Below are 27,186 nucleotides of genomic sequence, written 5' to 3'. Positions count from 1 at the left end.
AACATCAAAGTAAGGGAGATCTGGAGTTTGCCTCTACAGGTGGTTTAACGAATGAAAATGACAACTAAGATATGTTTATTTATTCAAATAGTGTAAACTCATATGCACCTTTAATGTCTTCAATGCAGATTTCGGAAATACGGCTTTAATCAAAGGAGTATGAGGCATCCAGCAGTTAAAAGACCAAAAACAAAAACAGCTATTCTTCAAAGTCGCAGGAAACACCTAAAGGTAGTAACCGTTAGTTTGGTTGGCACAATCCAATTCTGTTGATTCAATTATAGCAATGTTTTTTTCTAATCTGCTGCTACCCAGTTCTTATTGGCGGTTTCTTTTTTTTTTTTTTGGAATGTTAGATTTATTCAAGCGTCCTTCATTGTGTTTTTTAGACGCATAGCTTATTTTTTGATGCAAATAGCCAATAGTGAAGGATTTAAAACTAGGTAGGCAGTAGTTTAAAATGTACAACATAACCTCACAGTGCAAAAAAAAGGGCTAAAAAATACATCCATTTCTGGTAGATTCAATTTTCTTTTTCGTGTTGTATGAATGGGGGGTTTTTCACCCAGCCCTTAGAGCTTTCTGGTATTATTTACAACAGTACTTGCTCTTGCCAATGTCGTCAATAGGATCTGAAAGAGACACGTTAGTGATAGATTCCTTACCTTAGAATATCCCCAGGCGTCAGACTGGATCCGGAAATTTTTGCGTAGCAATACCCCTGCGCGCTGGTAGGCGTCGTCTGCGGCTCCGCGTCCGTCGTCGGCGTCGTGAGCGCCGGGATGACGTCGTCGGAGTATATAGACGGCGCCCATGCGCGCTGACGTCAGTTCTTCTTTTTTCCGCGCCAGCTAGCGCAGATCCGGAAGAAGCTCTACCCCCAGTCACTTTTTGACTGAATAGTTTTTGATCCTTTTTGATCTCTTTTAGTCGACTGTCTCGACTATCGGTGCCAGGGATGCCCGGGTTCAAGCCTTGTACGAAGTGCGGCCGACTCATGTCGGTCACGGACCCCCATCGCCGGTGCCTGAAGTGCTTAGGCCTCGACCACGACGATCGGACCTGCGTCGACTGCCGGGCCCTGACGTCGAAGGCTAGGCGGGAGCGGTCCCGCAAGCGTCTCGAGCTGAGGCACTCGGCCCCGCGCCGCTCCAGGTCCCGGTCCCGGTCCCACGGGAGGTCGAGGGACAGGTCGCGAGGTCGGAGTCATCGACGTTCCGGAAGTGGACACCGGTCGTCTGGTTCCAAGTCCTCAGGTAAGAGGCATGAGAGGTCGGAGCGACACCATCGGTCCTCCGACCCGCCCCGACGCTCGCTCGATGCGGCCGGGGGCTCGGGCGACACCGCCCACGCGGCTCCGCGGGAGTCGCAAGCGTCGCCGCCTGCCCCACACCTTCGGGTCCCTGGGCACGGCGCGTCGCAGGAGGAGGTCGAGAGGTACCTCATGGCCATGAGGGCCCTCCCTCCTCAGTCGGTTCCCGTGGCGCCTTCGGGCCGATCGGCTCCGTCTGGAGGTCCTTCCGGGTCGGGCGCTTCGGCCCCGACGACGTCGGGTACTTCGGGCCCGGTGCCGCTGGCGACTTCGGTCCCGGCGCCGCGCGACCTCGCTGGATCCGGCTCCGGATCCGGGACCTCGCCGGTCGACCTTACGACCTCGCCGGCGCCGTCCCTTCAGGTGTCGTCCCCGGCAGCCGATGTGGTTGCCGACCCCAATGCTTCCTACGGTCCTCCTCAGGAGTCGGAGGGGCGCCGCTGGGCGCCGATTCCGTCGGCCTTTGGAGAATTCTATCTCCACGAGAGGGCCCTGGTTGTTAATCCTGGTCTCCAGGAGCCAGGTGACGAGTAGCAGTGGGAGGGGTCCGAGGACCCTCTGGCACGTGATTGCCAGTCACATCAGGACTGGACATATGAGCTTGGGGAGGCCAGTGGTATTGACACCTCGCCAGACACTGGATTTACGTCGCCCCCGACTGTGGCTTCGGAGGCGGGTTCTGCTTACAGTGTAGTGTTGACGAAGGCAGCTAAGGCCTTAAACCTTCAGCTCCCCGTCGCGGCCGTGAGGACTAATCTCCTCACTGAGGTCCTCAAACAGCAGTCCGGCTCCGCGGAGCCCCTCCTGCCGTTCAACGAGGCCTTGTGTGACGTTCTTCTGGGCACTTGGTCCAAGCCCGCCACAGGCCCCCCTGTGGACAGGAACGTGGCCAGACGCTACCGCCCGGCACCGGGCGACCCTTGCTTTTTGTCCACCCACCCCACCCCCGAGAGTCTGGTCATCCAGACCGCATTCCCGTCGGCCCCGCCCGACAGGGAATCCAAGAGATATGAGCAGTTCGGGAAGAAGGTCTTCTCGTCTGTGAGCCTAGGGCTACGGTCAGTGAACACCAACTGTCTCTTGGGCCGCTACACCCACACTCTGTGGGACACGGTTGCGGAGGTGCTGCCACAATGCCCTGAGGAGGTCAGGGCTAAACTCAGCCAAACCCTTGCGGACGGCCGAGATGCGGCACGCTTTTCTATCCGGTGTGGGCTGGATACCACGGACTCACTGGGCAGGGCGATGGCAACGACGGTGGCGGTTCGACGCCACGCCTGGTTGAGGTCCGCCAACTTCTCGGCCGATGTCCAGGCCACCCTCCTGGACATGCCGTTTGATGGCCGTCGCCTCTTCGGCGACAAGGCAGACCATGCGCTGGAACGTTTCAAGGACTCCAGGGCCACGGCCAAGTCCTTGGGCCTTACGGCCCCACGCCAGCAATCGGGTGCCTTTCGCTCCTTTCGTGGCCACGGAAGGGGCGCCCCACCACGGACCGCCAGCCACACGCCGCAAAATGTCCAGCAGCGCGGTGGCGGACGTGGGAACCGCCGCGGCGGTGGTCGGGGTCAGCGGCGAGGCCAGTCCACACCTCCCTCAGCAGCCCCCGCCTCAAAACCTTCCTAGTCCGAGTTTTCAGGCCCATGTGACGCCTGTGGGAGGCAGGGTTCGCCATCACCTCTCCCACTGGCATACAGTCACTTCGGACAGGTGGGTGCTGCAAATTGTCCGAAGGGGTTTCTCCCTCCCCTTCGAGTCTTCCCCTCCATCCATGCCACCTCAATACCACCGTGTGTCGGGGGATCACTTGCAACTTCTGCAAGAGGAAGTTTCGGCCCTCTTGGCCAAGAGGGCCATCGAGCGCGTTCCTGGGCCAGAAGTAGGACGTGGCTGTTACTCCCACTACTTTCTGGTACCCAAGAAGGGCAAAGGGGGCCTACGCCCTATCTTGGATCTGCGGAACGTCAACGGCTTCCTCCGGACGGAGAAGTTCAAGATGCTCACTTTGGCTCAGGTCCTGGCTGCCCTGGACCCAGGAGACTGGATGGTAGCGTTGGACTTGCAGGACGCCTATTTCCACATCCCCGTCCTGCCGGCCCACCGGCGTTACCTGCGGTTCACGGTAGGCCTAGAGCACTTTCAGTTTACCGTGCTCCCCTTCGGCCTTACCAGCGCCCCACGGGTGTTCACGAAGGTGATGGCGGTGGTCGCAGCCCATCTGCGCAGGCAAGGGGTATCAGTCTTCCCCTACCTCGACGACTGGTTGTTGAAGGCGGGCTCGCCCCAGACAGTCGTCAACCACCTCCAGACTACGGCCGACCTCCTGCACTTGCTGGGGTTCTCCATCAATGTGCCGAAGTCGCACCTGTGTCCCTCTCAGAAGCTCCTTTTCATCGGAGCGGTTCTCGACTCGGCGCAGTTTCGGGTTTACCCACCCGAGCAGCGGGTTCGGGATATTCAGGCTCTGATTCCTGTCTTCAGACCGTTATCCCGGGTCTCGGTCAGGTTGACGCTGCGGCTTCTGGGACTGATGGCCTCCTGCATCCTTCTGGTGCGTCACGCCAGGTGGCGGATGCGGGCTCTGCAGTGGGACCTGAAGTTTCAGTGGGCCCAGCATCAGGGCAACCTGTCCGATCATGTCCTGATCTCGGAGGGCACTGCGAAACAACTGCAGTGGTGGCTCACGGACCGCGACTGGGTCAGTGGCAGACCCCTCTCTCTACCCCAGCCAGAGCACGTAGTTGTGACGGACGCGTCCCTCCAGGGCTGGGGAGGCCACATGGGAGAGGCGGAGATCAGAGGCCTCTGGTCTCCGGCGGAGTCCCGGCTCCACATCAACCTTCTGGAGCTGCGGGCGATTCGTCTTGCACTGAAGGCATTCCTCCCCTCTGTCAGGGGGAGCGTGGTGCAAGTGTTCACCGACAACACCACCGCCATGTGGTACTGCAACAAACAGGGCGGTGTGGGGTCGTGGACCCTTTGCCAGGAGGCTCTGCGCCTCTGGCAGTGGCTGGAACATCAGGGCGTGACCCTGGTGGTTCAACACCTGGCAGGCTCTCTGAATGCCAGGGCGGACGAACTCAGCCGCCGGTGCATGATGGATCACGAATGGCGTCTGAACTCGGACGTGGCGCAAGGCCTCTTTCGACAGTGGGGAGAGCCTTGGTTAGATCTATTCGCCACAGAAGAGAACGCGCAATGTCAGCAGTTCTGCGCGTTGGAGTTTCCAAGGCGGCACTCGCTCGGAGACGCTTTTCGTCGCGAGTGGAGCTGCGGTCTGTTGTACGCCTTTCCGCCTATACCACTTCTGCCCAGAGTGCTGAAGAAGATCAGGCGCGACCGGGCCCAGGTCGTCCTTGTGGCTCCGGACTGGGCACGAAGATACTGGTATCCCGAGCTACTCAGCATGTCAGTCGATCCCCCGATTCGTCTGCCTCTTCGGGAGGACCTTCTGTCGCAGCAGCAGGGGACGGTCCTGCACCCGAACCTGTCCAGTCTCCACCTACAAGCTTGGAGATTGAGCGGCGGCAGTTGAGGCCATTTGACTTGCCTCCCGAAGTCTGTGACATCATTCTGGCAGCCAGGCGTCCCTCCACGAAGTCGGTATACGCCTGCCGGTGGAACAGATTTGTGGCATGGTGCGCAGCAAAGGCTGTGGATCCCCTCTCTGCACCCCTTTCGGCAGTGCTGCTCTTTCTTCTTTCCCTTGCCCAGCAAGGCTCTGCTCTGGGCACTCTTAAAGGGTACCTTTCTGCTCTTTCAGCCTTCTTGAGGCTACCAGATCAGCCTTCTTTATTCAAGTCCCCTATTGTGAGTAGATTTCTGAAGGGCATCACGCACATGTTTCCTCCTGTTCCCCTTCGTGATGCCCCAGTGGGACTTGAATCTGGTTCTCACCTATCTGATGTGTGCTCCCTTTGAGCCACTTCATAACTGCCCTCTTCGTCTCCTTACTCTAAAGACGGCCTTCCTGGTTGCCATCACCTCTGCCAGGAGAGTGAGTGAGCTCCAGGCTCTTTCTTCTTCTCCACCTTTCCTGTCTGTTCATCCTGATAAGGTGGTGTTGCGTACACGACCTTCCTTTCTGCCCAAGGTTGTCACGGCCTTCCACATCGGGCAGTCCATCACCTTGCCCACCTTCTTTCCGCCTCCGCATCCCTGGAAAGAGGAAGAGAGGCTCAACCGTCTGGATCCAAAACGTGCGCTCTCCTACTACCTAGACCGCACTCGCCAATTCCGGGTGGATGACCAACTCTTCGTTGGTTACGTGGGCGCGAAGAAGGGAAAGGCTGTACACAAGAGGACCATCTCCAGGTGGATCATCTTGTGCATCCAAGCATGCTACTCTATGGCGAGGAAGGAGCCCCCGGCTGGATTGCGGGCTCACTCCACTCGGGCCACGGCAACGACAACTGCCCTGGGCCGCGGTGTCCCCCTGCAGGACATCTGTCAGGCAGCCACGTGGGCCTCGCTGCACACGTTCGCAAGACACTACTGCCTGGACAGTCAAGTCCGGAGGGATGGCTTCTTTGGCCGTTCCGTCCTCCAGGACTTTCTGGTGTGATATTGGTTCGCAGACCCACCACCGGGGTTGGTATTGCTGGGGTATCTATTCTAAGGTAAGGAATCTATCACTAACGTGTCTCTTTCAGATGCACAAGTTACTACTTGTGTAACGATATATCTGTAAGAGACATTAGTTAGTGATAGATTCCTTACCGACCCACCCATCCTCCCCGTTCTGCGAACCGATATCTAGGGTTAAGGTCATCCCCTTTCAGGGCCCTAGTTTCATGGCACCAGTGTTAGTTCTATCATGGCTCTGCGTATCTGGCGCGGAAAAGCTGTGTTATCAGAACTGACGTCAGCGCGCATGGGCGCCGTCTATATACTCCGACGTCATCCCGGCGCTCACGACGCCGACGACGGACGCGGAGCCGCAGACGACGCCTACCAGCGCGCAGGGGTATTGCTACGCAAAAATTTCCGGATCCAGTCTGACGCCTGGGGATATTCTAAGGTAAGGAATCTATCACTAACTAATGTCTCTTACAGATATATCGTTACACAAGTAGTAACTTGTGCTATAGTGCCCCAGGAATACCTGCCACCACACTTGCCCCTGTTTCTGTAGTTTTCCTATGCTTTTGTGGAGAATATTTGATCTGTTACTTCCAGTTTTTTAGTTTGACCTTTTTTTTAATTGTTCAAGTTACAAAATTGAGTCGTTCTTTGAACACCAAGAGGCTTAAAAAACGTGTCGTTTTTCCTCAAGTATGTCTCATCACTGCAAACGGTTCTTTGCATGGGTCCATACCATAAGTTCATAAGATGGTAAATATGCTTCTATACAAAAGCATGAGAATCAAGTCTTTTGTATATAACCTTTCTAGAGCAAATATATGTATTTTTGTGGCATCCGTTCAAGAACGAATGTACAGCTTCCTATGAATCTCCATCGCAGTAAGTATCTCTTTGCATACCATGCCATTTGAAATATTCTTACACTTTCAGATGTATACCCTGTCTGTTAAAGTAAGAGAGTAGTGTTAATGCATTCAATGCCAGGACTTTCCAGTCTGCAATAAAAATCATAAATCATGGTTAATAAATTATTGAAGAGGATTATATCCATTTATCTTCTATAAACAAACATTTTTGTGTTAAGGTATGTTACCCTTTTGGATTCTTCAAGTCTAATGTTTGGGTTTTGGCTTGGATACTACACGTGTGGACTTCTTTAAAATATTTAGACAAAGGTTTTTTTTCCCCCCTTTTCCAGCTTCACCCCCCCAATTTGTAAAACAAGGACAATCAAAACATCCTTCCCAGCATCGTGCAATAAATCACGTCGGGAATTGAGCGTATTACATGGTCATGACCAAACCAAACCATGGAGGAGTGTTTTCAGGGTAAATCAAATAACATTACAATAAAGTGCATTATCTATTATTGAATACTAACGCTCAGAACCTTACTACCCAAACCAGCCCTAGCCCACCCCCCCACCCAATCCTGGTCGGTCTGGTTCCGGCACCTCCACTCCTAATGGGGTACCTCCTCGCAATCCTTGGCTTATAGGGCGTATGTACAAGAGAAAATCACCTGCGTCCGCAGGAAGGGTCTCCAATCAAATATAACTAAGGACCTGGGGATTCATACGCTTTATTGGGACCCAGCCGCCTGTGTTGAGACTAGATCGAGTGCCTCTAGGTCGATCAGCATAGCTTCCCATTCTAGTGATATAGGTTGTTTACGTAGTCCCCTCTCTTCCTCCCTTCGAAGGGCTGCTCCCTCTGCCCTACCCCACTGCACTAGGTCCGTCCTCCATTTAGCCACCCTGGGGGATCTGGGAGACTTCCACCTCATCGTCATGACCCTGATGGCCAGTATGAATGCCAAATCCAAAAATCTCAACGTAACTTTTGGCCTCCCTGAACTTCGTCGTAGCCCTACCAGGCAGGGTAGTACCTCGTTAGGGACCGGCAGATTCGTCACAGTCATGAGAACATGGCCAACCTCCACCCAATAACCCTTTACTCGAGGGCAAGACCACATCATATGGATCAAGTCCGCTTCTTCCATCCCACAACAAGGGCAACAGTGGGGAGAGTCTGGGAACATACGGTGTAATTTCTTGGGGGTAAGATATGATCTATGGAACACCATCGATTGAATAAATGTAAGTCTGACATTACGTGATACTCGTTTAGGGTGTTCAAGCATATGTTTCCATTGTTTGTCTGTAATCTCGGTAACCGAGTCCTCTGCCCAGCTTGCTCTGAGGAGCAAAAGTGGGATCGCTGCATGTGCCCTTATACCCGTATACAACCAACGCACCAGATGGCCGCCCGATCCCATGTAGTATAATAGGTGTACTAGTTCATGTTGGGTGGGTTTGAACCGTTGTGGTGCCCAAGTGGTCCTAATGTAATGTGTCACCGCAGCATGTAGTAAGTATAGGCGTGGTGGGGCCCCAGTCAACTGTATAAAAGAGTCATGGTCTAATAAGGCATTGTCCCCAAAAAAGGATCCCACGTCCTCCACCCCACTATCCATCCATCCTTGTAGTCTAGCCTGTGTGAGTCTACCCTGTGGTGTGGGGATGCCTAATAAGGGAATATTCGCCGCATAAGGTGGGATCACCGACGTATAGGAGAGGGCTTTCCTCCAGCAGTGTAGAGCCGTTTTCAATAAGGGGGGACAGTCCAAGGGTATCCAGGTCTTAGGCAATGGAGTTCCCCTCTGTTTAGTCTCTCCGGTGTGAAACCAATCTCATACAAATTCCTACCCACGGTCCAATAGGAAAGCCACTCAAGTTGACTAGCATAGTTGTATCCCCTAAAATCAGGGACTCCCAGACCGCCTGCCGTCGTCCCTAGTTGTAGTTTCCAAAGGCTGAAAAATAAAGTGGGGAAGATTCACTGGTAAGTTCACAAAATAATAGAGGAGACGAGGAAGCATTACCATCTTAGAGATGGCTATCCTGCCCATCACCGACAGAGGCAAGGAGGTCCAAAATCCCACACTACTACGGAGTCTTGTTATTGAACTCTGAATATTACCATCAATCTGGTCTTCTGGTGCTCTATAAACTCGGATACCTAGGTACTTAAAGGTAGTAGGGGCGACAGGGATATCGGGCATGCCGAATCGTATGTGAGTGAGGTGCGGCGTCTCGCGGATGAAAAACCCGATCGACTTTCCAGGGTTAAGTTCTAGGCCGACCAGCTGCTCGAACGTATCAAAGAGGTCGGATTATTGTTCGCCGTCAAATCCCGGAGATATAAGAGAATATCATCCACATAGATGGACACAATGTGTTGTGTTTCATCCATGGGCATGTCCAGACGGTCTGCAGACCCCCGGAGAGACAAGGCTAAGGGTTCCAGAGCAAGCACGAACAGCAGGGGAGAGAGGGGGCAACCCTGACTCATACCTCTGTGAATCGCGTAGCGTTCTAAAATATATTGGCCTGTGCAAGCTCTGGTCGTAGGAAAAGTATATAATAGGCGGACCCATTTAAGAAAGTTCTCTGGGAACCCAAACCGTTTCAGGGATTCAAACATAAATCCTCAGGAGAGGGAGTTGAATACCTGTTTAAAGTCAAGTGTAATGCATCCTGCACGGGGAAGCTCACAAGGAGTAGCAGCCATTATCGAGTTTAAGCTATGAGTATTCAGGGACGTGCTGCGATTCGGAAGGAATCCGCACTGATCCTGGTGGATGAGAGTGGGGAGGTATGTTTGTATGCGATTGGCGAGGGCCTTACTGAGAATCTTATATTCAGTGGAGTTCAAGGAGAGAGGTCTATAATTGGTCAGGTCAAGCATATCGGGTCCCGGCTTAGGCACAGACGCAACCAACACCTGCATAGTAGATTCCGGTAGATGTCCAGTATCAAATGCCACCCGATACACCGTCTCTAATATTGGCACAAGGAGGTCCGAGTAGGTTAGAGAGATTCAGGCTCTTGATCGCTGCCCTTCTCTCCTGTTGGGCGATTGGGCCATTAATATCTTTATTAGTGTCCTCCTTCAGCACTGGGAAGGGGAGATCCCGAAGGAACTCGTCAATCCCTGCCCTGTCTATAAGCTCGGAGGGTGCGTACAGAGTCTGAAGATGGTCGTGAAACGCAGTATTTATTTCCGCCTGTGTATTGACTACGAGACCCAACTGGTTGCGAATACTTGTTATATTTGGCGGGTCTGGGTGGTCGCGTACCAGTCGGGCGAGCAGTGTGCCGGATCTGTCAGCCTCAGAGTGTTTCCTCTTAAGGTATTCCCTATAATCTATCACTCTGAGCGTCTCCAGCGCTTCGGCGTGGTCAACATAGGCGGCCTGCAACTCCCCCTTCTTCCCAGGGTCAAGGGCTGCCTCCCTCTCCAGCACCCGCAGTCTGCCTTCCACATCACAAAGTTTTCGGTGTATCTCCTGTCTAGCTCCCACGAGTTGCCCTATTGACGCTCCCCGAACCACAACCTACAGGGCATCCCACTGTACCAGATTCGAAGAGCCAGTATTCCAATTTTCCCCTAGATAATTAGATATGACAGTAGATAATGAGGAACGGAAGGGAGCGTTCTCTAATAAACGCGGTTTTAATCTCCAGGTGGACACCGGAGTCGGTACCCTACGCCAGAGGAGCGTAAGTGTCAAAGTTCTATGATCAGAAAAGGTCTTCGCCAGATACTCCGATCCGGCTATATCAGTGAGGAGAGATCTTGGACAGAGAAATCGGTCAATCCTAGTGTGAAGATTGTGTATTGGAGAATAGAATGAGTATTCTTTATACATACGGTGGAGACCCCCCAGGTATCCAATAAAGCCCAGCCCTCTACCCAGGACGTTTATTGCTCAGTTAACCAAGTCGTGGCAGAGGCCTGAAGTGACGGGTGTGACCTGTCTTGTCCTATGTCTAATATCGCATTCCATTCTCCTCCCAGTATCCAAGGAATCCCGTCGCAATCCGCCAAAACTGTTCCCAGTCTATATAGGAACCTATCTTGTTCGTAGTTTGGAGCACAAATGCTCCCCAGTACCAACAAAGTGCCATCTAAAGTACCCTTCACTAGGATATATCTGCCCTGATCGTCCACCCAGCGTTCCAGTTCAACAAATGGGACTCCATGACGAACCCAGATAGTCGCCCCTCTGGCAAAGGCTGAGTAATTTGTAGAAAAAATGCAACCTCTTCATTTCTTCTGCATCTTCTGCGATTCGTAATACGTCAGGTGGGATTCCTGGGGGAACGCAATGAGTGCTTGGTGTCTGAGGAGGAAAGCGTGAACACAGTGTTGTTTCTGCATGGCCCCCAGTCCCCGAACATTCCAGGTAAGTATATTGTAAGACCCTTTAGTCTCAGTCGTCCTTGTCAGAGTCCCAGTGGTGCAGTGCAGTCCCCCCTTCGATAAGCACCTAAGTAGACCCAACCAGTATTCCCCGTTCCCTAAAACTAAAACTAAACCCGGCACAGCATTCGAACCGCGCTGAGCCCAACAGTGTTTCAACAAGCAAATAAAACAAATAAGGTTGCATACGCCAAGAGGAAGATGGCCAGCCGCTTGCATGGCCATAGTGCAGCCAACCATAAATACCCGATGGCTCCACGGTACTCCATCCCGGGGGAAGGTAAAAACTATGAGTATAAAGGGAGTGGCAACGTGGATCCAGTCCTGTACTAAGTCCCACAATAATCAGAAACCCCCGGCCCCTCGTACAACACAGCAACAGGATCAAGGCCATGAAACCTACATATATGGGTCACAGCTAAGAACCCTAGCCCACTGCGCATACTCTAATAGTGTCTCCAGCTGTAGCCCCGGGGGCCCAGTCGCAAGGGTACAAACCATCAGTCCAACCCAACTCATCATAGCAAATACATTACCAATGTACGTATGCACAGACCACATAGAGAAGGATACAGTATCCGTGTTCAATTGTCCATTAGGTTGTCTGCCGCTCTAGGCGTAATGGTGGAGAACAATATGGCACTGTGTTCAGAGTCTGAATCCATCGTCGTCCTGGAGTCTCGGATTTTTTGTAGGATCAGGTCCAATTTGTCTGGGGGTTGTCCTGTCGAAGAACTCCCGCTAGCCTCACCCGGCATGGTGCAGGGGGCAACAGAACTGTTTCGTCCGTCCTGTCCCCTTATTCGGTTCTTGCCCATGGTGTGGAAAACTCCTCTAGACGCACCGCAGGGCTACCGCGCCAAGCAGCCGAGGTACAGTTCTCCACCGGTTACAGGGTAATAACGTCCCGTAACCAGCTCAGGCCGCTAAGGCGCACACCAGCATCCAGCCAAGTGATCCCGGGGCGAACAGGTGGACCCAGATCACAGAGGAGACCCGATCCAGTACCCAGTGGGGAAGACGCGCCCCGACCTGGACCAGCAGTCTAAGCTCAGGCCAGGAAGGGCCCGGCCGCAACGCCCCAAGCACACACTCCACGCAGCCAAGGCAGTCCGTTCTGGGCCTAGGTGCGCTCCGCACGAAGAAGGAGGGGGAAGAGGGGAAGAGGGGAGGCAAGAGACCGAAATGATCCGGGCAAGAGGGAGGCTGAGCTCCCCCACGGAGGCACCGCACTCAGTCTCTACGCTAGGTCCTCTGTGCGTGCACCCCCATCCCGACAGTCACAGTCCCTCTGTCCAGCCGGTATCAACAAGGGGCATGGGCCAGACCGCCGCAGGAGTAGGCGGCAGACTCAAGGAGACAACACCACCGTCCAGTGAAACAGGCGGCACCACTCCTCAGTCCCGCCGTGATGGCACCATCTCGCTCCTCAACCCTCAGCCGCGCAATCCGGGAAGGCGGTCCACAACTTCAGGCCCCCCTAGGCCCCAGCCATCTCAGTAGGGTCAGTCTGCCGCGCCGGTCCCACCTTCCGACCCCGCAGCAGCCACAGTCGGGGCCCGGTAATAGAGACCTCCGCCTGCGCGGTCCGCACTCAGGCCCCAACGTGTGCATCCATGTAGGCCTTCTGCTGTCCAGGTTCTCTCACTCTCCCCTGCCTCCGGGCCCGCCGCAGCACAGTCCAGCAAGGCTCCCCCGCAAGAGCAGGCAGTCACAACATGCGCACAGCCCTCAGCCCCACTGCAGCTGCCAGCAGGCCCTGCCATCAGCCGTGATGATAACCGGCCGTATCTGGGACCTGCCAAGGTGCCACCGCTCCTGCCGCCCTTCGCATGGCTCCTCACCTCGATCTCTGCCCAGGGCCTCCCGCAGATCTCGCGGCAGGCCTCCTGACTTGTGAGCCCACCCGCAGCAACAGATCGCACGACTCTACACACTCCACTGGGGGGTCCCGCTCGGGCTCCGTATCGGGGCGGCCGCGAGCACAGCAGGCAAAGGCTCCCTCGGCCAGGCCACCACCACGGCCGATCAGAGTTATCCGGAATCGCAGTCTCGCTTGGCAAATTGAGGCCGTGGCCGCGCACCGGGGCACTCGCACACGCCCACCAGGAGGCGGCTCCGCGTAGCTCGACCTCCGCCTCCACCACAGCGTCCGGCTCCGACCTCCCCTCCTCGGTTGGCCGGCCTCGCCTCACCTCGTCTCCGCCAGGCAAGCCTCGGGGGTCTCGTTATCTCCCGGGGGGGCACAGAGGTAACAGCGTCACAGTTTCACTCCCCTGCTGGTATAGGGCTGCTGGAATCGCGCCTTCAAGATAAACACCCCCAGAATGGTCCGGAGCTCTATCAGGCTACGACCACCATCTTGGCTGGCTAGCCATGCCCCCCCACAGGTTATTGCTTAATGGTACTTTTAATTGCAGCTGTTGTATTCTGCTTCCATTTTTATTATTCAGTGCGTCATTCTCTTGATGTCTGTCACATTACTTGTGAATCTCGGTTAATGCACAATGAAGAAGGTCTTTCAATTCATAAACGCAGAGATTGTGTATTGTTTCCCTTTATTCTTAACTGTAAAGGTGACAGTTTTGTGTTCCTCAAAACAAAACATAGAACATGTATTACATGCCCTGGGGGATTCAGTCCTTTCCTTTTCAGACAACTAGGACATAGCCAATCATTTACTCTTCATGACTGGGTATAATTTTGTATCCAGTTCTTATATGTCACCAATGTTTATTCAATTTAACTCTTGTGAAAGAAATTCTATGCTCATGCCGCATCTTGGAAGTCTGAAAATGTTTATTAACAAAAAGAAAAGTATCTGTGAATCATAGTATTGGGTGACAAGCGGATCCCCTTCCAACCCTTGGACATAAAGCTAAAAGAAAACACGTATAGAAAGCAAACTTACTTTTTCACGCACAGGGCTCCATTGGAGATCATCTGACGAAAGCGAACCGACGCAGAGACTGAAATTGTGGGTTAGCACACTCACAGTTTCAAAATGGGTAGAAGAGTGTAAACTTTCAGAGCTGCACAAGATATGCTATAATTCTTGCCTACAATGTCAGACAATATTTACATGTCAGAGGCTTGGTCCAGCTACACCATCTTGAGACAGAATAGACCACAGAGACTAGGTGGTGGGCTCGCAATCCTCTATAAAGAAGCTATCCCTCTCACTTCCTTAACAACCGAAAAATACTCTATTTTAGCATACCTCTGAGCCCAACTTGCAGCTAAAGGCACCTTCCCCATCAAACTTCATATCTACCACCCTCCTGGCGATCGCTCCCTCTTCTCAATGGAATTTACTGATCTATTAACTCAGTTCTCCATTACTGACTCGAACAGCGTTTTCTTGGGCGACTTCAATACTCAATGTAACAACCCAGAAGGCACCTCGGTCGCTCCCTTACTAACCTTCTTGAACTTAATGACCTCAAACAATTCTGAAATGAACCAACACATTGCGAAAGCGCCACCCTTGGTGCTATAATCAGCAAAAAAGAGCTGATCTCACTACAATCCATCATACCTATTGATTGGTCCGGTCACCACCTCATACTGTTTAATATCAAGACCCACCTTAGATTTCACACAGCCCCTTCCCTCAAACCTATGCATTGGGCTAAGAATATCAAACCAATCTCTATGACTGAATTGGAAGCCAGGGTCCCGACCCAACTACAACATCAACCGCTAAAGCCCACTGCTGAGGACCTCACCTCCCACTACAGTACTGTGATGATTGATGTTCTGGACCAAGTGGCACAGCTCAAACTAAAACAATCTAGAAAATTACAATCGGAATCCTGGTTAAAAACCGACCTCAATAATGAAAGGAGACAGCTAAGACTATCAGAAAGAATATGAAAACAGTACCCCTCTACAACACACCTCGCACTCCTAAGATCTTCACAGCTTTCTTATAAGAAACACATCTTTAGAGAAAAAGCCTCCTTTTTTCTTAACCAACTTGACCAAGCTAAGAACAGACCCATGGAGCTCTTCAACATGATTATACAGCAAACTACCCTTACCTTCTCCCACGAAATAACATCCATTTACGAACGTTGTGAAGAAATTGCCCAGTTCTTTACTGACAAAGTAGCAAAAATTGAGCAGTCCATTTATCTAGTCGAAAATCCGTCTTCCGTAACACCCCACCCCATTGACTCACTTTCCCCAATGGTTGCTCTCACCCCAGACTTTACTTTTGAACAAATGGACCCAAGAAAAACTATTGTCAACTCTGATCTCCGTCAAATGAAAAAGAATGCATATTTGTCTGACTTCAAACCCATGACAGAGAGTCAAGTCTACAATATAATTACAAACTTGAAGCCTGCTTACTACTCAAATGACCCCCTCCCATCCACATTAGTACAAAACCTCAACCATATCATCACCCTATTCTGGACTAAAATCATCAACTCCTCTTTCTCCTCAGGTTTTGTACCTAACTCCTTCCAACTTGGCCAAATCTCACCCATACTGAAAAACCAGAGGCTGACCCAATGACTTCAATAACCTCTGACCTATCACTAACCTCCCGTTCCTAGCCAAAACAATGGAGAAATGCATCCTTCTACAACTCAGCCACCATATTTTATCAATTCCATCTTCTTGACACCTTCCAGTCAGGATTCAGGAAAGGATGTAGCACAGAAACTGCTATGTTAAATATCGCAGATGATATTCGCAGATCCTTTTATGAAGGTGATACTTGCCTCCTAATCCTACTTGATTTATCCACAGCTTTGGATACTGTTAACCACCCTGCATTAATTAAGACCCTCATGAACCGAAGTGGTATCAATGGCACAGTCCTTAGCTGGTTCACTTCATACCTGCAACATTGCGTGCAACAAATAAAAATCAACAACTGTCTCTCGAAATTAAGACCAGTTCCCCTCGGTGTTCCCCAAGGCTCAATTCTCGAACTTGTCTTTTTCGATCTCTTCATGGAACCCCTTACTCTTATCTTGAACCAAGCAGCTGTAAAATATCACCTTTATGCTGATGACACCCATCTTTACTACAACGTTTATTCACAGAGTGACGTCTTTCATTTGACTGATACACTAATCAATGTACAATCTTGGTTTAACACCAACCACTTAAAGTTGAACCTCAACAAAACAGAAATAATATTTTCCTCCCTGAAAAAAAACAACCCTTTTCCAATCCAAGATTGACTCACTAACCTGGACACCCTCAATTGCGATCTTACACTATCCAACTCCGTTAAGTCCTCACTCTAGACAAAAATCTGGCAATGAAAGACCATATCAACAACTCAGCCAAAGGAGTGCTTTACACTCAAAAATATAAAGCAAATCAAACCGTTTATTCTGCCTGATGATTTTAAGACGGTAGTGCAGTCTCTTGTCCTCTCAAAACTGGATTATGGCAACGCCATACTCACAGGAACTCTAAAAACCCACCTTGCCCCCCTTACAACAGTTCTCAACATGGCTACTCAGCTACTAACAGTCGTTCAATGAATTGAGCACATTACTCTGGCTTTAAATAACCTCAATTGGCTTCCCATCAAATGTAAATATATCTTCAAGACTTCTTGCATCACCCACAAAGCCCTTCATACCCTTAACCCAAACTACCTTGATTCCAAACTCTCCAAAGCAGGAAGTGCCAGGGTGCTGAGAGGCTCTAACTCACTTATTCTCATCCCTCCCAAACAGAAAAAGAAATCCCCACAGAATCGCTCATTCTCTGGTAATGCTCCTAGGATCTGGAATGCACTGCCTAGTGGCCTCCGCTGTAACCCATCCTTTCCATGCTCCAAACGGGCCTTAAATTTCTTCTGTGCAACAAATACTTTAATACTCATTCTAACTAAGTTTTACTCCCAATTAGGTCACACAATACTTTCAGAGCTTATAAGCACGCATCTGATTCTGATTTTTTTCAGCTTCCTCTTTGTCCTTCGCCTTAATCCTGTTTTTAATATCCTGTAACGTTCTTGCCTGCATAGTATATTTAATTGACACATTTATTTGGATAATACCTTTATGCTGTTGATCGGTCTATTTTTTATGTTCTTCTATGTAACGACCCAGAACGATATGTAAAGCGCTCTGATACCTTTGAGTGTAGCTAGCCTTACATAAAACCAATAAATAAATAAATAGAGGCTAGCACATCTTGAATGATAGTGGTTTAGCGTTGAGTAAGAACATGGCTGCTGCTACAGTACACCAAGGCAGTGTTTCTGAATTCCACAATCTGTTCAGAGTCACTCCAGAACTGATAACAGATTGAATCTTCTTTAGGCAATAGAAGGAAGCCTTTTCTTTTCTTGGTCCACATTTTATTGCTGCATCAGTTCTAGTCTGATCAAAAGTTCTGTTGTGCAGGTTTTAATCACAGTAAACTCCTTGATCTCCACCCATTGAGCTGAGCAGGATGGATGAATTCAACTCCGATAAATATCAATTAATTCTGGTTTCTCCGCAAGGCAGTAATCTCTCCTATGGAGATCACTTCTTCTAGCTCTAGTCTTCTTTAGATCTTGCCTAAGACCGCGCATGCGCGGTCAGTTGCAAGACATTTTGTACTTACCATTAGTTGGCTTCTTCATTACTCTCATTTCTTTACTTCTCTTTGGTCAGCGCATTCCGACTTCAATTCCACTTCATTTGTTTATCCCTCTCCTGGACTGGAGCATGGCCCATGTACAGCTTCCTTTCGGTGACTAGAGTCCTGACCAGAATTGGGTGTTTTCGGTCGCAATTTGTTTTTCTTTTAGTTGTAACACTAAATAAGAGTACATGTGTTTGCAGGCTGTCTCCCCCTCCCATTCCGCTCCATTGTTGTTGCATCATTGTTATTGTTGCTCCATTGTTGTTGTTGCCTAGTTGTTTCTTTCTCTGTTGTTGTTGCTTGCCCTGTGTTTCTTCCCCATTGTTGTTGTTGTCCCATTGTTGCTTGCCTCTACCCCACCAACTCCCGCAATATTGCCTGCACTCCCCCGACCTCCTGCATTTCTTGCACTGCGTCCACACTCTTGCTTGTCATCCAAGTGGCCCCAGGTGTTCATGCTTGCGCCGCACACCCTCCAATTTTTTTCTTGCTCTATTCCCTCCCGCCAGGAAAAACAAGCATTATATATCATTATTTAAAGCTCTCCTAAAATCAAGAAAGGTTGCGGCTCTTGCCCCCAAGAATAAGGTTATTCAAAGGTTATGGTGATTGTAACACTGTAAAGACACCTCTCACTGCAGAAGCGCATGCATACCCAGGGCCCTCACCGGCCAGCCACTAACTAGCCTACCCTCAACTGCTATCTCGCGCCCCAGTGAAGGAAATATATGCTCCAAGAAGCAGCCATCCAAATTTTGCCCCTAAGCTTAAGAAGAAAACTACACGTGGTCTTATTTTGTTCTTTCAGCAGCAGAACAATTGTAGAAAGAACTAAGATATTAATTAGCTCACATTAATGTTCTCTCTTTTTCTGACATTTGATCCTGGTCATAATACTTCTTGCAATTGTTCTTTTTTGACGCAGGCATTCATATTTGTTGCGAGGTGCTGTCAAACATTATTTTATTTCACAATCACTTCTGCTTGTTGAGTGCCTGACCTCCATGATGCATCCATGTTTTTAGCACACCATTTTCAATTCTACCCAAGATAGTGGCAGCATTTTGGAAAACACATTAAGTTGCTGTTTTTTCTATTATAACAACTTCTGGCAGAGGAGAAACTGACTTTCCTCACTAATTATGTCTCGAGAAATGATGTTTAAAGTCAGCCAATCTTTTTTCAATAGATCTTTTTATTAAGTTCAAGCAAATAAATAACATTATAGTAATACAGTTATTTGCGTACCTGATTATTTCACTTCTCACAACGTCCGGTAGGATTCACTCTTTTGTTTATACATGAAATATTAGGGCACATCCCCATTACTGTTTCCGTTTTTCATTCCGGGGCAACTGTACTAAGGGTGGGTGGATCTAACTCCCCCAAGGCGGGGCCTGCAGGGATACCTTCTGTACTCATTGTATTTATCCCAAATTTCCCCCCATTTTTGGGACATCCCCTACTAACATAGACTGCTTTGTCTGCTACCATTCAACAGTCTATATCTCGTTTCCATTCTCTTAGGGTTGGCAGTTCACTCGATCCACATCTGCGGACAGCGTTACGCTTCGCTACCATCAGACCCAGGCCAACCCAGATCCGTTCTGATTGCCCCAAGTCAGAGTCCTCCCACACATTCGATAAACACCATTTTGGGGCCGGTGTTTATTCCATTCCCATTACCTCTGTCATACAAGCAACCATGGCTTCCCAGTAGGTTTGGATTCTTTGACACTCCTGCAGAATATGAAAGAACGCCCCCTCCTCCCCACATCCTCTGTAGCAGAGTGTGTCTGTTTTCCTTATTTTTTGTAATGTATTGCAGGAAATATCTGCCCTAAAATCAGGCAGCCTTTTAAGCAGGATCCAAACCTTAGAATTGTTAGGAAGCAACAGGTTTCCTTCCTTGTGTCGTATCTTTCCTGTTTTATTCGGCAATTTAGCAAAAGTGAACAGTGACCAAGTACCGGACAGTCTAGTCACTGGGATGAAAAGCACCAGCAAAGACTCTAGGAAGATTTCATTTTTAGGAAACATGCATTTATTTATTTATTATATCAGGAAATGTGGCAACCAGAAATGTTTTCTAAAGCATCAGGTTTGGTACACAAGATAGCATGGAAATTGGTAGTATACAAAATTAATGCTGGTAGCGGGAAATATGGAATACATGACCATGTATAAAAACAGACATAATTTCCATATGACATAAGCTGTCTTAACTAGATCCATGACTTACACTTACCTGCTGGTCTGTGCCTAGATTTACCGGCAGATGGAGCATTAGTCGAGGTAACCTTGCCTTGTTTTGCTGCAGATGTGTTTTCATTTCGTTTAAAGGTTGTCAAAGGATTGGTAACCATTGATGTCTGGTGTTATTGAATTTGGGTGGAAAGTCCCCATCAGGCAGAATACATGGAACCTGCATGAGGCAGGCACAGAGTGGCTTGATTGATGCTAGCAAGGTTTTGTTGGCTTATCTAAGGTCACAAGATGGTGAATTTGATGATATTTTTTCAGAAAGGTAGGAGGGGACTAGTATGGATTATAGATTTTGGGCAATAACATGATTAGTATATTCTTGGCGTTTAGCCAGCCTTCTTGTTTTCGGAATGTAGACAGCAGGCTATTGTAGTAGTCAACTTTGCAAAGTACCAATGAGTTTGAGTGCTTTGGTAGCGTTGACAGTTAGAAGTGAGCAGTGCCGACTTATGTTGATTTGTTGGAGGCATGCACTTTGTGGTTGTTTTGCAGACGAGCACCTGCATCTTCATGGATGTGCAATATACAACACCTAGGTTTCTGGCATGTGAAGTATTCAGCAAAGTCTGAAATGAAGCAGGTTGGACTGGTAAACTGGTAGTGTGCTGTGGAGGCAGAAAACAGGGATACCAGGCAGTTCCTGATGTCTTATGGGCTGATGGGCCAGTTTTCACTGTCGATTTCCCTGACATTAATATAAACATTGCCTGCAGTCTCCCCTACCTTGCAAAACATGAACGCAGAGTGTCTTTATAAGTTGAAAACTGCCTCTATTTGCAAGCAGAGATCACTTCTATATATTTCGCATTTACTAATGTGGGACACTTTTATTTTGGTGCAGGGACCTATTAGGTGTCCCTGCCCTATCCTTGGTGTAAACTAGACAACTTCCGTTCTAGAGGAGTTCAGCATATAAGACTGTAATGCCATCCAGTGTCCTGTAGCAGTGAGGCAGTTTGAAGACTGGGTATAAGAGTTAGAAGGGAAAAGATGATTCGGGTGTCATCAGCTTAAAGGTGATAAAAAAAGCCAAGTGAAAAGAGGATGCTTCAGAGACGGGCGGTGTGAAGAAAGAAAAGGAGAGGGCTTAGGACAGTGCCTTGAGTGGGCACCTAATAGGAGCTTGGTTGAAGTAGCAGCAGATAGGTCTAAGAGTAGGAGAATAGAATGTTAAAAAGCTGCATGGTCGTCATTGCACACCTTTGCCAAGCACTCTTGTGTCCCTGGTCCATGCTGCAAGTTCTTTTGTTAAAAGTACTTTTGTTTTACTTTGTTTTTTCCCACCCTCTTCGTTAATCAGAAGTCTGCTTGATGATTTGCTTTGAATGATATGACTCTCCCTTGAAGGTATTATCTATGAGACAATGGGCCAGATGTACGTAGGTAATGGTTTGTGATGACCAAATTAACACCTTTTTACGATTAACTATTTGGCCATCGCAAACACCCATATAACAAATGCGTGTTCAACACATTTTGCAATTCCTGGTGGTTCGCAGATAGACCTACCTCATTAATATTCATGCAGTAGTTCTCTGTTTGCGACCCACTGGGAATTGCAAAAATCACAAGGACGGTGTCTCCTTACTTTTCAATAAAGCAATTTTTGTAGTTTTTTTGAAATGCTACCTTTTTTTCTTAAAGGAAAACAGGATGCGTTTAGAAAAAGAAAAGTTTTATTTTCATTTTTTGGGAGTAAGCAGTGGTCTCTGGGACCACTGCCTGGTCTTAAAAATTGGTTTTACAAACATTCACAAAAGTGAAGGGGTCCCCTATCCGTTTGTGCAAAGGTTACTACCAACTTGTAGTAGGTGGTAAAATGCAACCGTTTTGGGACTGCATTTCAGTTGCTAAACATTCAAACACTGCACTTCAGTATTAAGAAAGGACTCCCTAAACACACTCCTTCCTAATACTGAATAACAAACCAGATTTGCGATTCGGTGATAGGTTACTGAATCACAAATCGTGCATTTGTTCATTAAAAAATGCTATTATGCAGTTGCAAACAGGCCGATTGCGACCTCAAAAAAGCTTTGTACATCTACCCCAAAATGATTTTCCTCAGTGAGGAAGTTTCTCAGCGAATTCACATTTCGAGTATGTCATTATCCTTGAAAAGTTACTTGTCTGAGGGTGCTAAAAATGTTCTTTTTGTATGTCTACTTTTATTATATTTTGAAAACTATAAATAACAAGCATTTTCAAAGCAATAGGTCTCACATTTCTTAGAGTTAGAGCTATTGATGTAATTGACAATATGTTTTACATCGGAGTTTGTTTATAGTGTAGTGGATGTGTGTGGTGTATAGTGGATTTATGTTGTTTGTACTGTGCCGTAGGTTGAATAGATAATAACTTGCACTGAAGTGTAATACGTTTTACGTGTCAGATGCAAAGTAAGTTTTGGGATACAAAAATAAATTAAAGAAGACCTCACTTTACGGGTCTAGCTATTATGTTTGAGCTATTCTGTGTCTATTGGATAGGGTGCTGGGTGTAACATGTTACTCTATATCTCAAGTACTTCGTTTAGAATTGCTTCCCAAACAATACCAGTTTAAATGTCATGCTTTGATTCCTTGTTACAACACAGGTCTGAACACACTATAATTGAGAGATATATGTGTATTTATTCAAATGTCAGCATTTTCATTGAGCTGGAGATAATTCAATATGCAGACATTAGGAAAGACGCAGAAAAGAGAAATGCTTGTGATTGGAAAATATCAAATCAGTTTCTCTCGGGACGAGCGTCAGCAGCAAATACAGCGCAAGGTGAGGAGAGCCAATCTATAAAATGCCAGAAGCTGACACTGTCCCTTACACATCCAGAGTGGGTAATTTGTATTTGTGTGGGCGTACGCAGCTGTGTGTGTGTGAAGGACATGATACAGAACGTCAAACAACGCCTGAGTTTAAAAATACATTCTATATTGCAAAACATTGAAACAAACACAAGGGGTGAATAATATTATTTTAGCTCCTACCTCTACTGCTGGCGCCTCTCTTGCTGACAGGGTAGTGGTGGTGCAGTTCGGAACGATCAAGAATCTGAACCGAAGACACAAGAGTGTCCATCTATGCCATGAATCCAATGCGAGAAAACAGATCTGATATCTGAATGCTCGAAATAGGGTAAAATCGGGGGGTGTGGCCAGGCGCCAACGTAGATGAGCCGCCTAGTTGCTTAGCTCCGCCGAGGCTAACTTTGTCACTGGCGCCATCCGCACATTATCCGATCCGAGGCACTTCTGCCTGAGTACCCCGGAACCCCGAGGAGGAGCGCTGCCGATTGCGGTGTCACACAAGCTCCTACATGGCACAGGACAGGTTTCCGGCCGCCTAACATCTGAGGCCGAGACAGAGTGCGGGAGACGAAGCCATGTGGCCGCAGGACTCATCACGTGAGGCCCCGGCCCGAGGCCTGGCTGGGACGGCAGAGGCAAGGAGAATACACAGAAACAGGGCCCCCTGGCGGATCGCCGTATCCGGTGAGTGACAGAGGCAGCATCGCCACGCATACCGTCTACAACCGGAGGAATCCGATCAGCCTTCCCGAGCGCCATTTTGAGGCCGCGACCCTGCGGCCCGATGCAACGGGCCTAGTGCTGCCGACACCGGCTGCTGCCTCCCCCGGAGACCTTGGCGGGACTGTAAAATCGGGGGGGGGGGCCTGTTGGGAGCCCCCAGTGCCGGCTAGCGGGCAGATAGAGTGCTTAACGTTTGAGGCAGACAGTGCCTCTAGCAGCGACCTTAGGGAGCGTGGCTGTGATCGGTGCACCAATCAAAAGGGACCCCTGACCATATAACAGCTATTGCAGCAAGGTGAGGCAGCGTTGAGAGATCCCAGAAGTGTGCCTGGGCCGGGACAGAAGCTCAAAATACTTTCACTCGCCCTGATTTGCCGCCCATATTATCCTAGGCCCAGCACCAGGGACTCACTATCAACGAGGGACGGCAACGCATGCTGTCACCCGGAATTCTTAGCTCGTGTTGGGTCGGACAAAATATTTGACGTGAGCAGTCAGCCCAGACGGGGCGAACGGCGCCACTGCGACATAGGACTAACTTGCCAGTGTGTGTAGGAACCCGCTCACAGACTTCAACCCGCCGCAGAGCGCAACCCTAAGTATCTCGAAACCAAAATGGACAAAATCTCAATTGAAATGAAATTGCTCCGTGCGGACCTGGGCAAAACCACAGACAGGTCTAAAGCAAACGAATCGGAAATCACTACACTCCAAGCCGCCTCAAAAAAGTTAGAAGGCCACATAAGCGAACTGGTACATCAACACCGCCAGATGGCCCTCAGGCTTGAAGATCAGGAAGGAAGGGCCTGAAGAAGCAATATACGAGTGGTGGGAGTGCCGGAAGGAACAGAAGGGCCTAGCGTGGAACTGTTCCTTGAAGACCTCATTCTGACCCACCTACAGCCAAAAGCGCCTGTCTAAGATTTTGTACGGTCGAGCGATCCCGAAGCCAAAACCCGGAGCCCTGCCCAGGACCATCATTGCGAAAATCCTGAACTATAGAGACCAGGACGCCATCCTTCAGGCGGCAAGGCAGAGGGGCGATCTGCACTACGAGGGGGCATTGATCCGGTTCTTCCCTGACTTCACGCTCCACGTCCAACAGGACCGGCAGTCATTTGCTGGAGTAAAAGCAGCCCTCCGAGATAGGGGTATCAAGTTCATGATGTTCTTTCCAGCAAAACTGAAAGTTATTGCGGGAGGTGAATCCCTGTTCTTCACGACATCCGCTGAAGTCCAGAGTTGGCTTGACAGAGAGGGCCCATCAGAACACCAGCGACAAGATCATGGCTCCTGGAGGGAGAATGGCAACGCATCGCCAAGCTCCGCTGCAGACAGACTGGAGGTCGACTAGCAGAGCCAGCGCTCATGGCGCTCCAGGTCGGCCAGCCCCCGGTGGGGGTCATCTCAGGACAATACAGCACGCTGACGGCGGTGGGCACGAGTCTGGGACCCTGCTGAATTGTAATGTATACTTAACGTTGGGGGTTTACAAATGCGACTCCGATAGGAGCCACTGTTGTAACTATTGTCTGTTTAACTGAAAGTTTAATTGTGCCTGGACTGCTCCTCCTCGGGGACATTCGATCCAGGGGGGCGGAGTAGGCGTGGCGGCTGGAGTTGGTGCTGGCACCCGCTTCCCCGAAAAGAGTTCCTTTTGCGGGAGGGGGCGGTTTTTACCCACTCCCGGGGGGTTCGGACGAAAGGCGCTCTGCTTATTGGGGTGATGGGTAGTTTTAAACCCACGGAGCAGGGAGGGTGGGGAACGGTTGGGAGAGGGAGGGGTGTCCTGTTGGACTGGGGTTAGATATAGGGGATCAGAGAGAGTTCACATTGAAATGTGCTACAATCTGGCCGCACTCTAAGACCCTAGAGGAGTGACGGCCCTGGTGGGCCCTACGGCTCACACAGTAAAGTTATGGTATCAGGCTTCTGCTCGCCTCAAGTGTAAGAATACGATCACACAAATGACGCCACTTTGGGCATCGCAGCGCCTCGGTCGGCTCTGTAATAGTAAGGGTTTTGAGGCCTGGGACCGCATAGGTATATCGACAGTTGGAGATTCTCACCTTTGACCAGCTGGCGGCTCAATTCAACCTGTTGGAGACGGAACGTTTCTGCTACCTGCAAATCACTCACGCTCTCAAGTCTGTGCTCCCGGCTGACGGAAAGTTATTAGAATCTACGCCTTTAGAAGATAGACTGCTTACGGAGCTCATGCTGAAAAAGGCGACCTTGTTGGTCTACTGTAAGTTGGTCAATAATATGCCTGACCCTATGGAAAGACTTAAAATGGTCTGGACTGAGGAAATAGGTGAATTCGATGAGTCGGACTGGCAGGCCGGACTCTCCTCTCCTCAGGAGGTCGCTGTGCCGTCACGGCTCAGACTGATACAACTGAAAGTCCTACACCGAGTATATTACACCAGGGTCACACTACATAAGATAGGAAGAATCGCACACCAGTACTGCTTGAGGGGCTGCGGGGAGGAGGGGACGTTTTACCATACCATCTGGGATTGCCCATTGATTGCTGGTTACTGGTCCAAGGTTATGCGAACTATATCTCAAGTGGTTCATGTTTCGCTGCTCCCTGAGCCACGCCGTTGTCTATTGAACGTTTGGGAGCTGAATGATCTGAGCAACCCCCTGCAGGATTGGGCAACGCTGGGTATTATGTATGCTAAACGAAATGTAGCTAAGGCTTGGGGGTATCCAGTGTTGCCGGGGCTTAGGGCCTGGAGTACGGATATGGACTCGGCGATGGTTGCCGAAAAGGCGGTATATTTACATCGGAAATGCCCGCGAAAGTGGGCAAAAATTTGGGGAGCTTGGAATGAATATAGAGGATTTATTTGTGAACAACCACCGATGGAAAGTGATAATGATTTGGATTAATACGGGGGGGCTGGGGTAGTCCTGAAGTGAGAAAATTGTGTTCTATCAAGGTAATGATTGCAATGTTGATGTTCCATTGAAATAACCTGCTATGGCCACTATGTATCGCCTTATTAACTATGCTCGATTGATATGTACAATGTAAACCCTGAGAATGCCCAATGTTTATTTTTGCACTGGTTTGGGACTGCGGGGGAGGGGGGCGGGTGGGGGGGGACGGGAGGTTTCCACGTTCACATCATGATACATTGAACAGAGTCGAGGGACGCACCAGAATGCACAGACATGTATTCTCACACAGTAACGGATATGGCTAGGAGATGGGATAAGAGCCTTAAGGTCCCTAGCTGGAATGTGAACAGGCTGGGTGATATGCTCAAACGGACTATTGTCTTACAGTTTGTTAAACGCCACCTCCCCGATGCAGTACTACTGCAAGAAACTCACTTGATGGGTAATACGTGCCAGGCCCTCAATAGATGGGGATATACTCTGGCGGTTCACTCCAGCTTCACCTCTGGGTCTAGAGGCGTGGGAATCCTGCTACGCCGTTCCCAGCCCCTCCTTATAGACCACACAGAGACAGACCGCAAGGCCGCTTTACAGCGTTATCAGGGAGGTGGGAGGGTCGCAGGTTAAATCTGCTTTCCACTTATATCCCACCGGGTCTTCAAACCCAATCATACATAGACCTAGGCAAACTCCTACTCTCCCTCCC

General features: G+C 49.5%; 1 protein-coding gene across 3 annotated transcripts in view; it reads left to right on the top strand.

The window, feature by feature from the left end:
- SETDB2 (SET domain bifurcated histone lysine methyltransferase 2) overlaps window positions 1-27,186 on the top strand; it is a 535,415-nt gene that overhangs the window by 323,943 nt on the left and 184,286 nt on the right. For all 3 annotated transcript variants that reach the window (XM_086934967.1, XM_086934968.1, XM_086934969.1), the window contains one exon: window positions 129-231. In XM_086934967.1, the coding sequence (XP_086791093.1) occupies window positions 129-231 (103 nt within the window). The remainder of the gene's footprint in view (window positions 1-128; window positions 232-27,186) is intronic.

This window comes from Lissotriton vulgaris, chromosome 8 (assembly GCF_964263255.1).
Source record: "Lissotriton vulgaris chromosome 8, aLisVul1.2, whole genome shotgun sequence".
NCBI lineage: Eukaryota > Metazoa > Chordata > Amphibia > Caudata > Salamandridae > Lissotriton > Lissotriton vulgaris.
The sequence above is the reverse complement of the archived record's forward strand: the minus strand, read 5'-3'. Positions and strand labels throughout refer to the sequence as shown.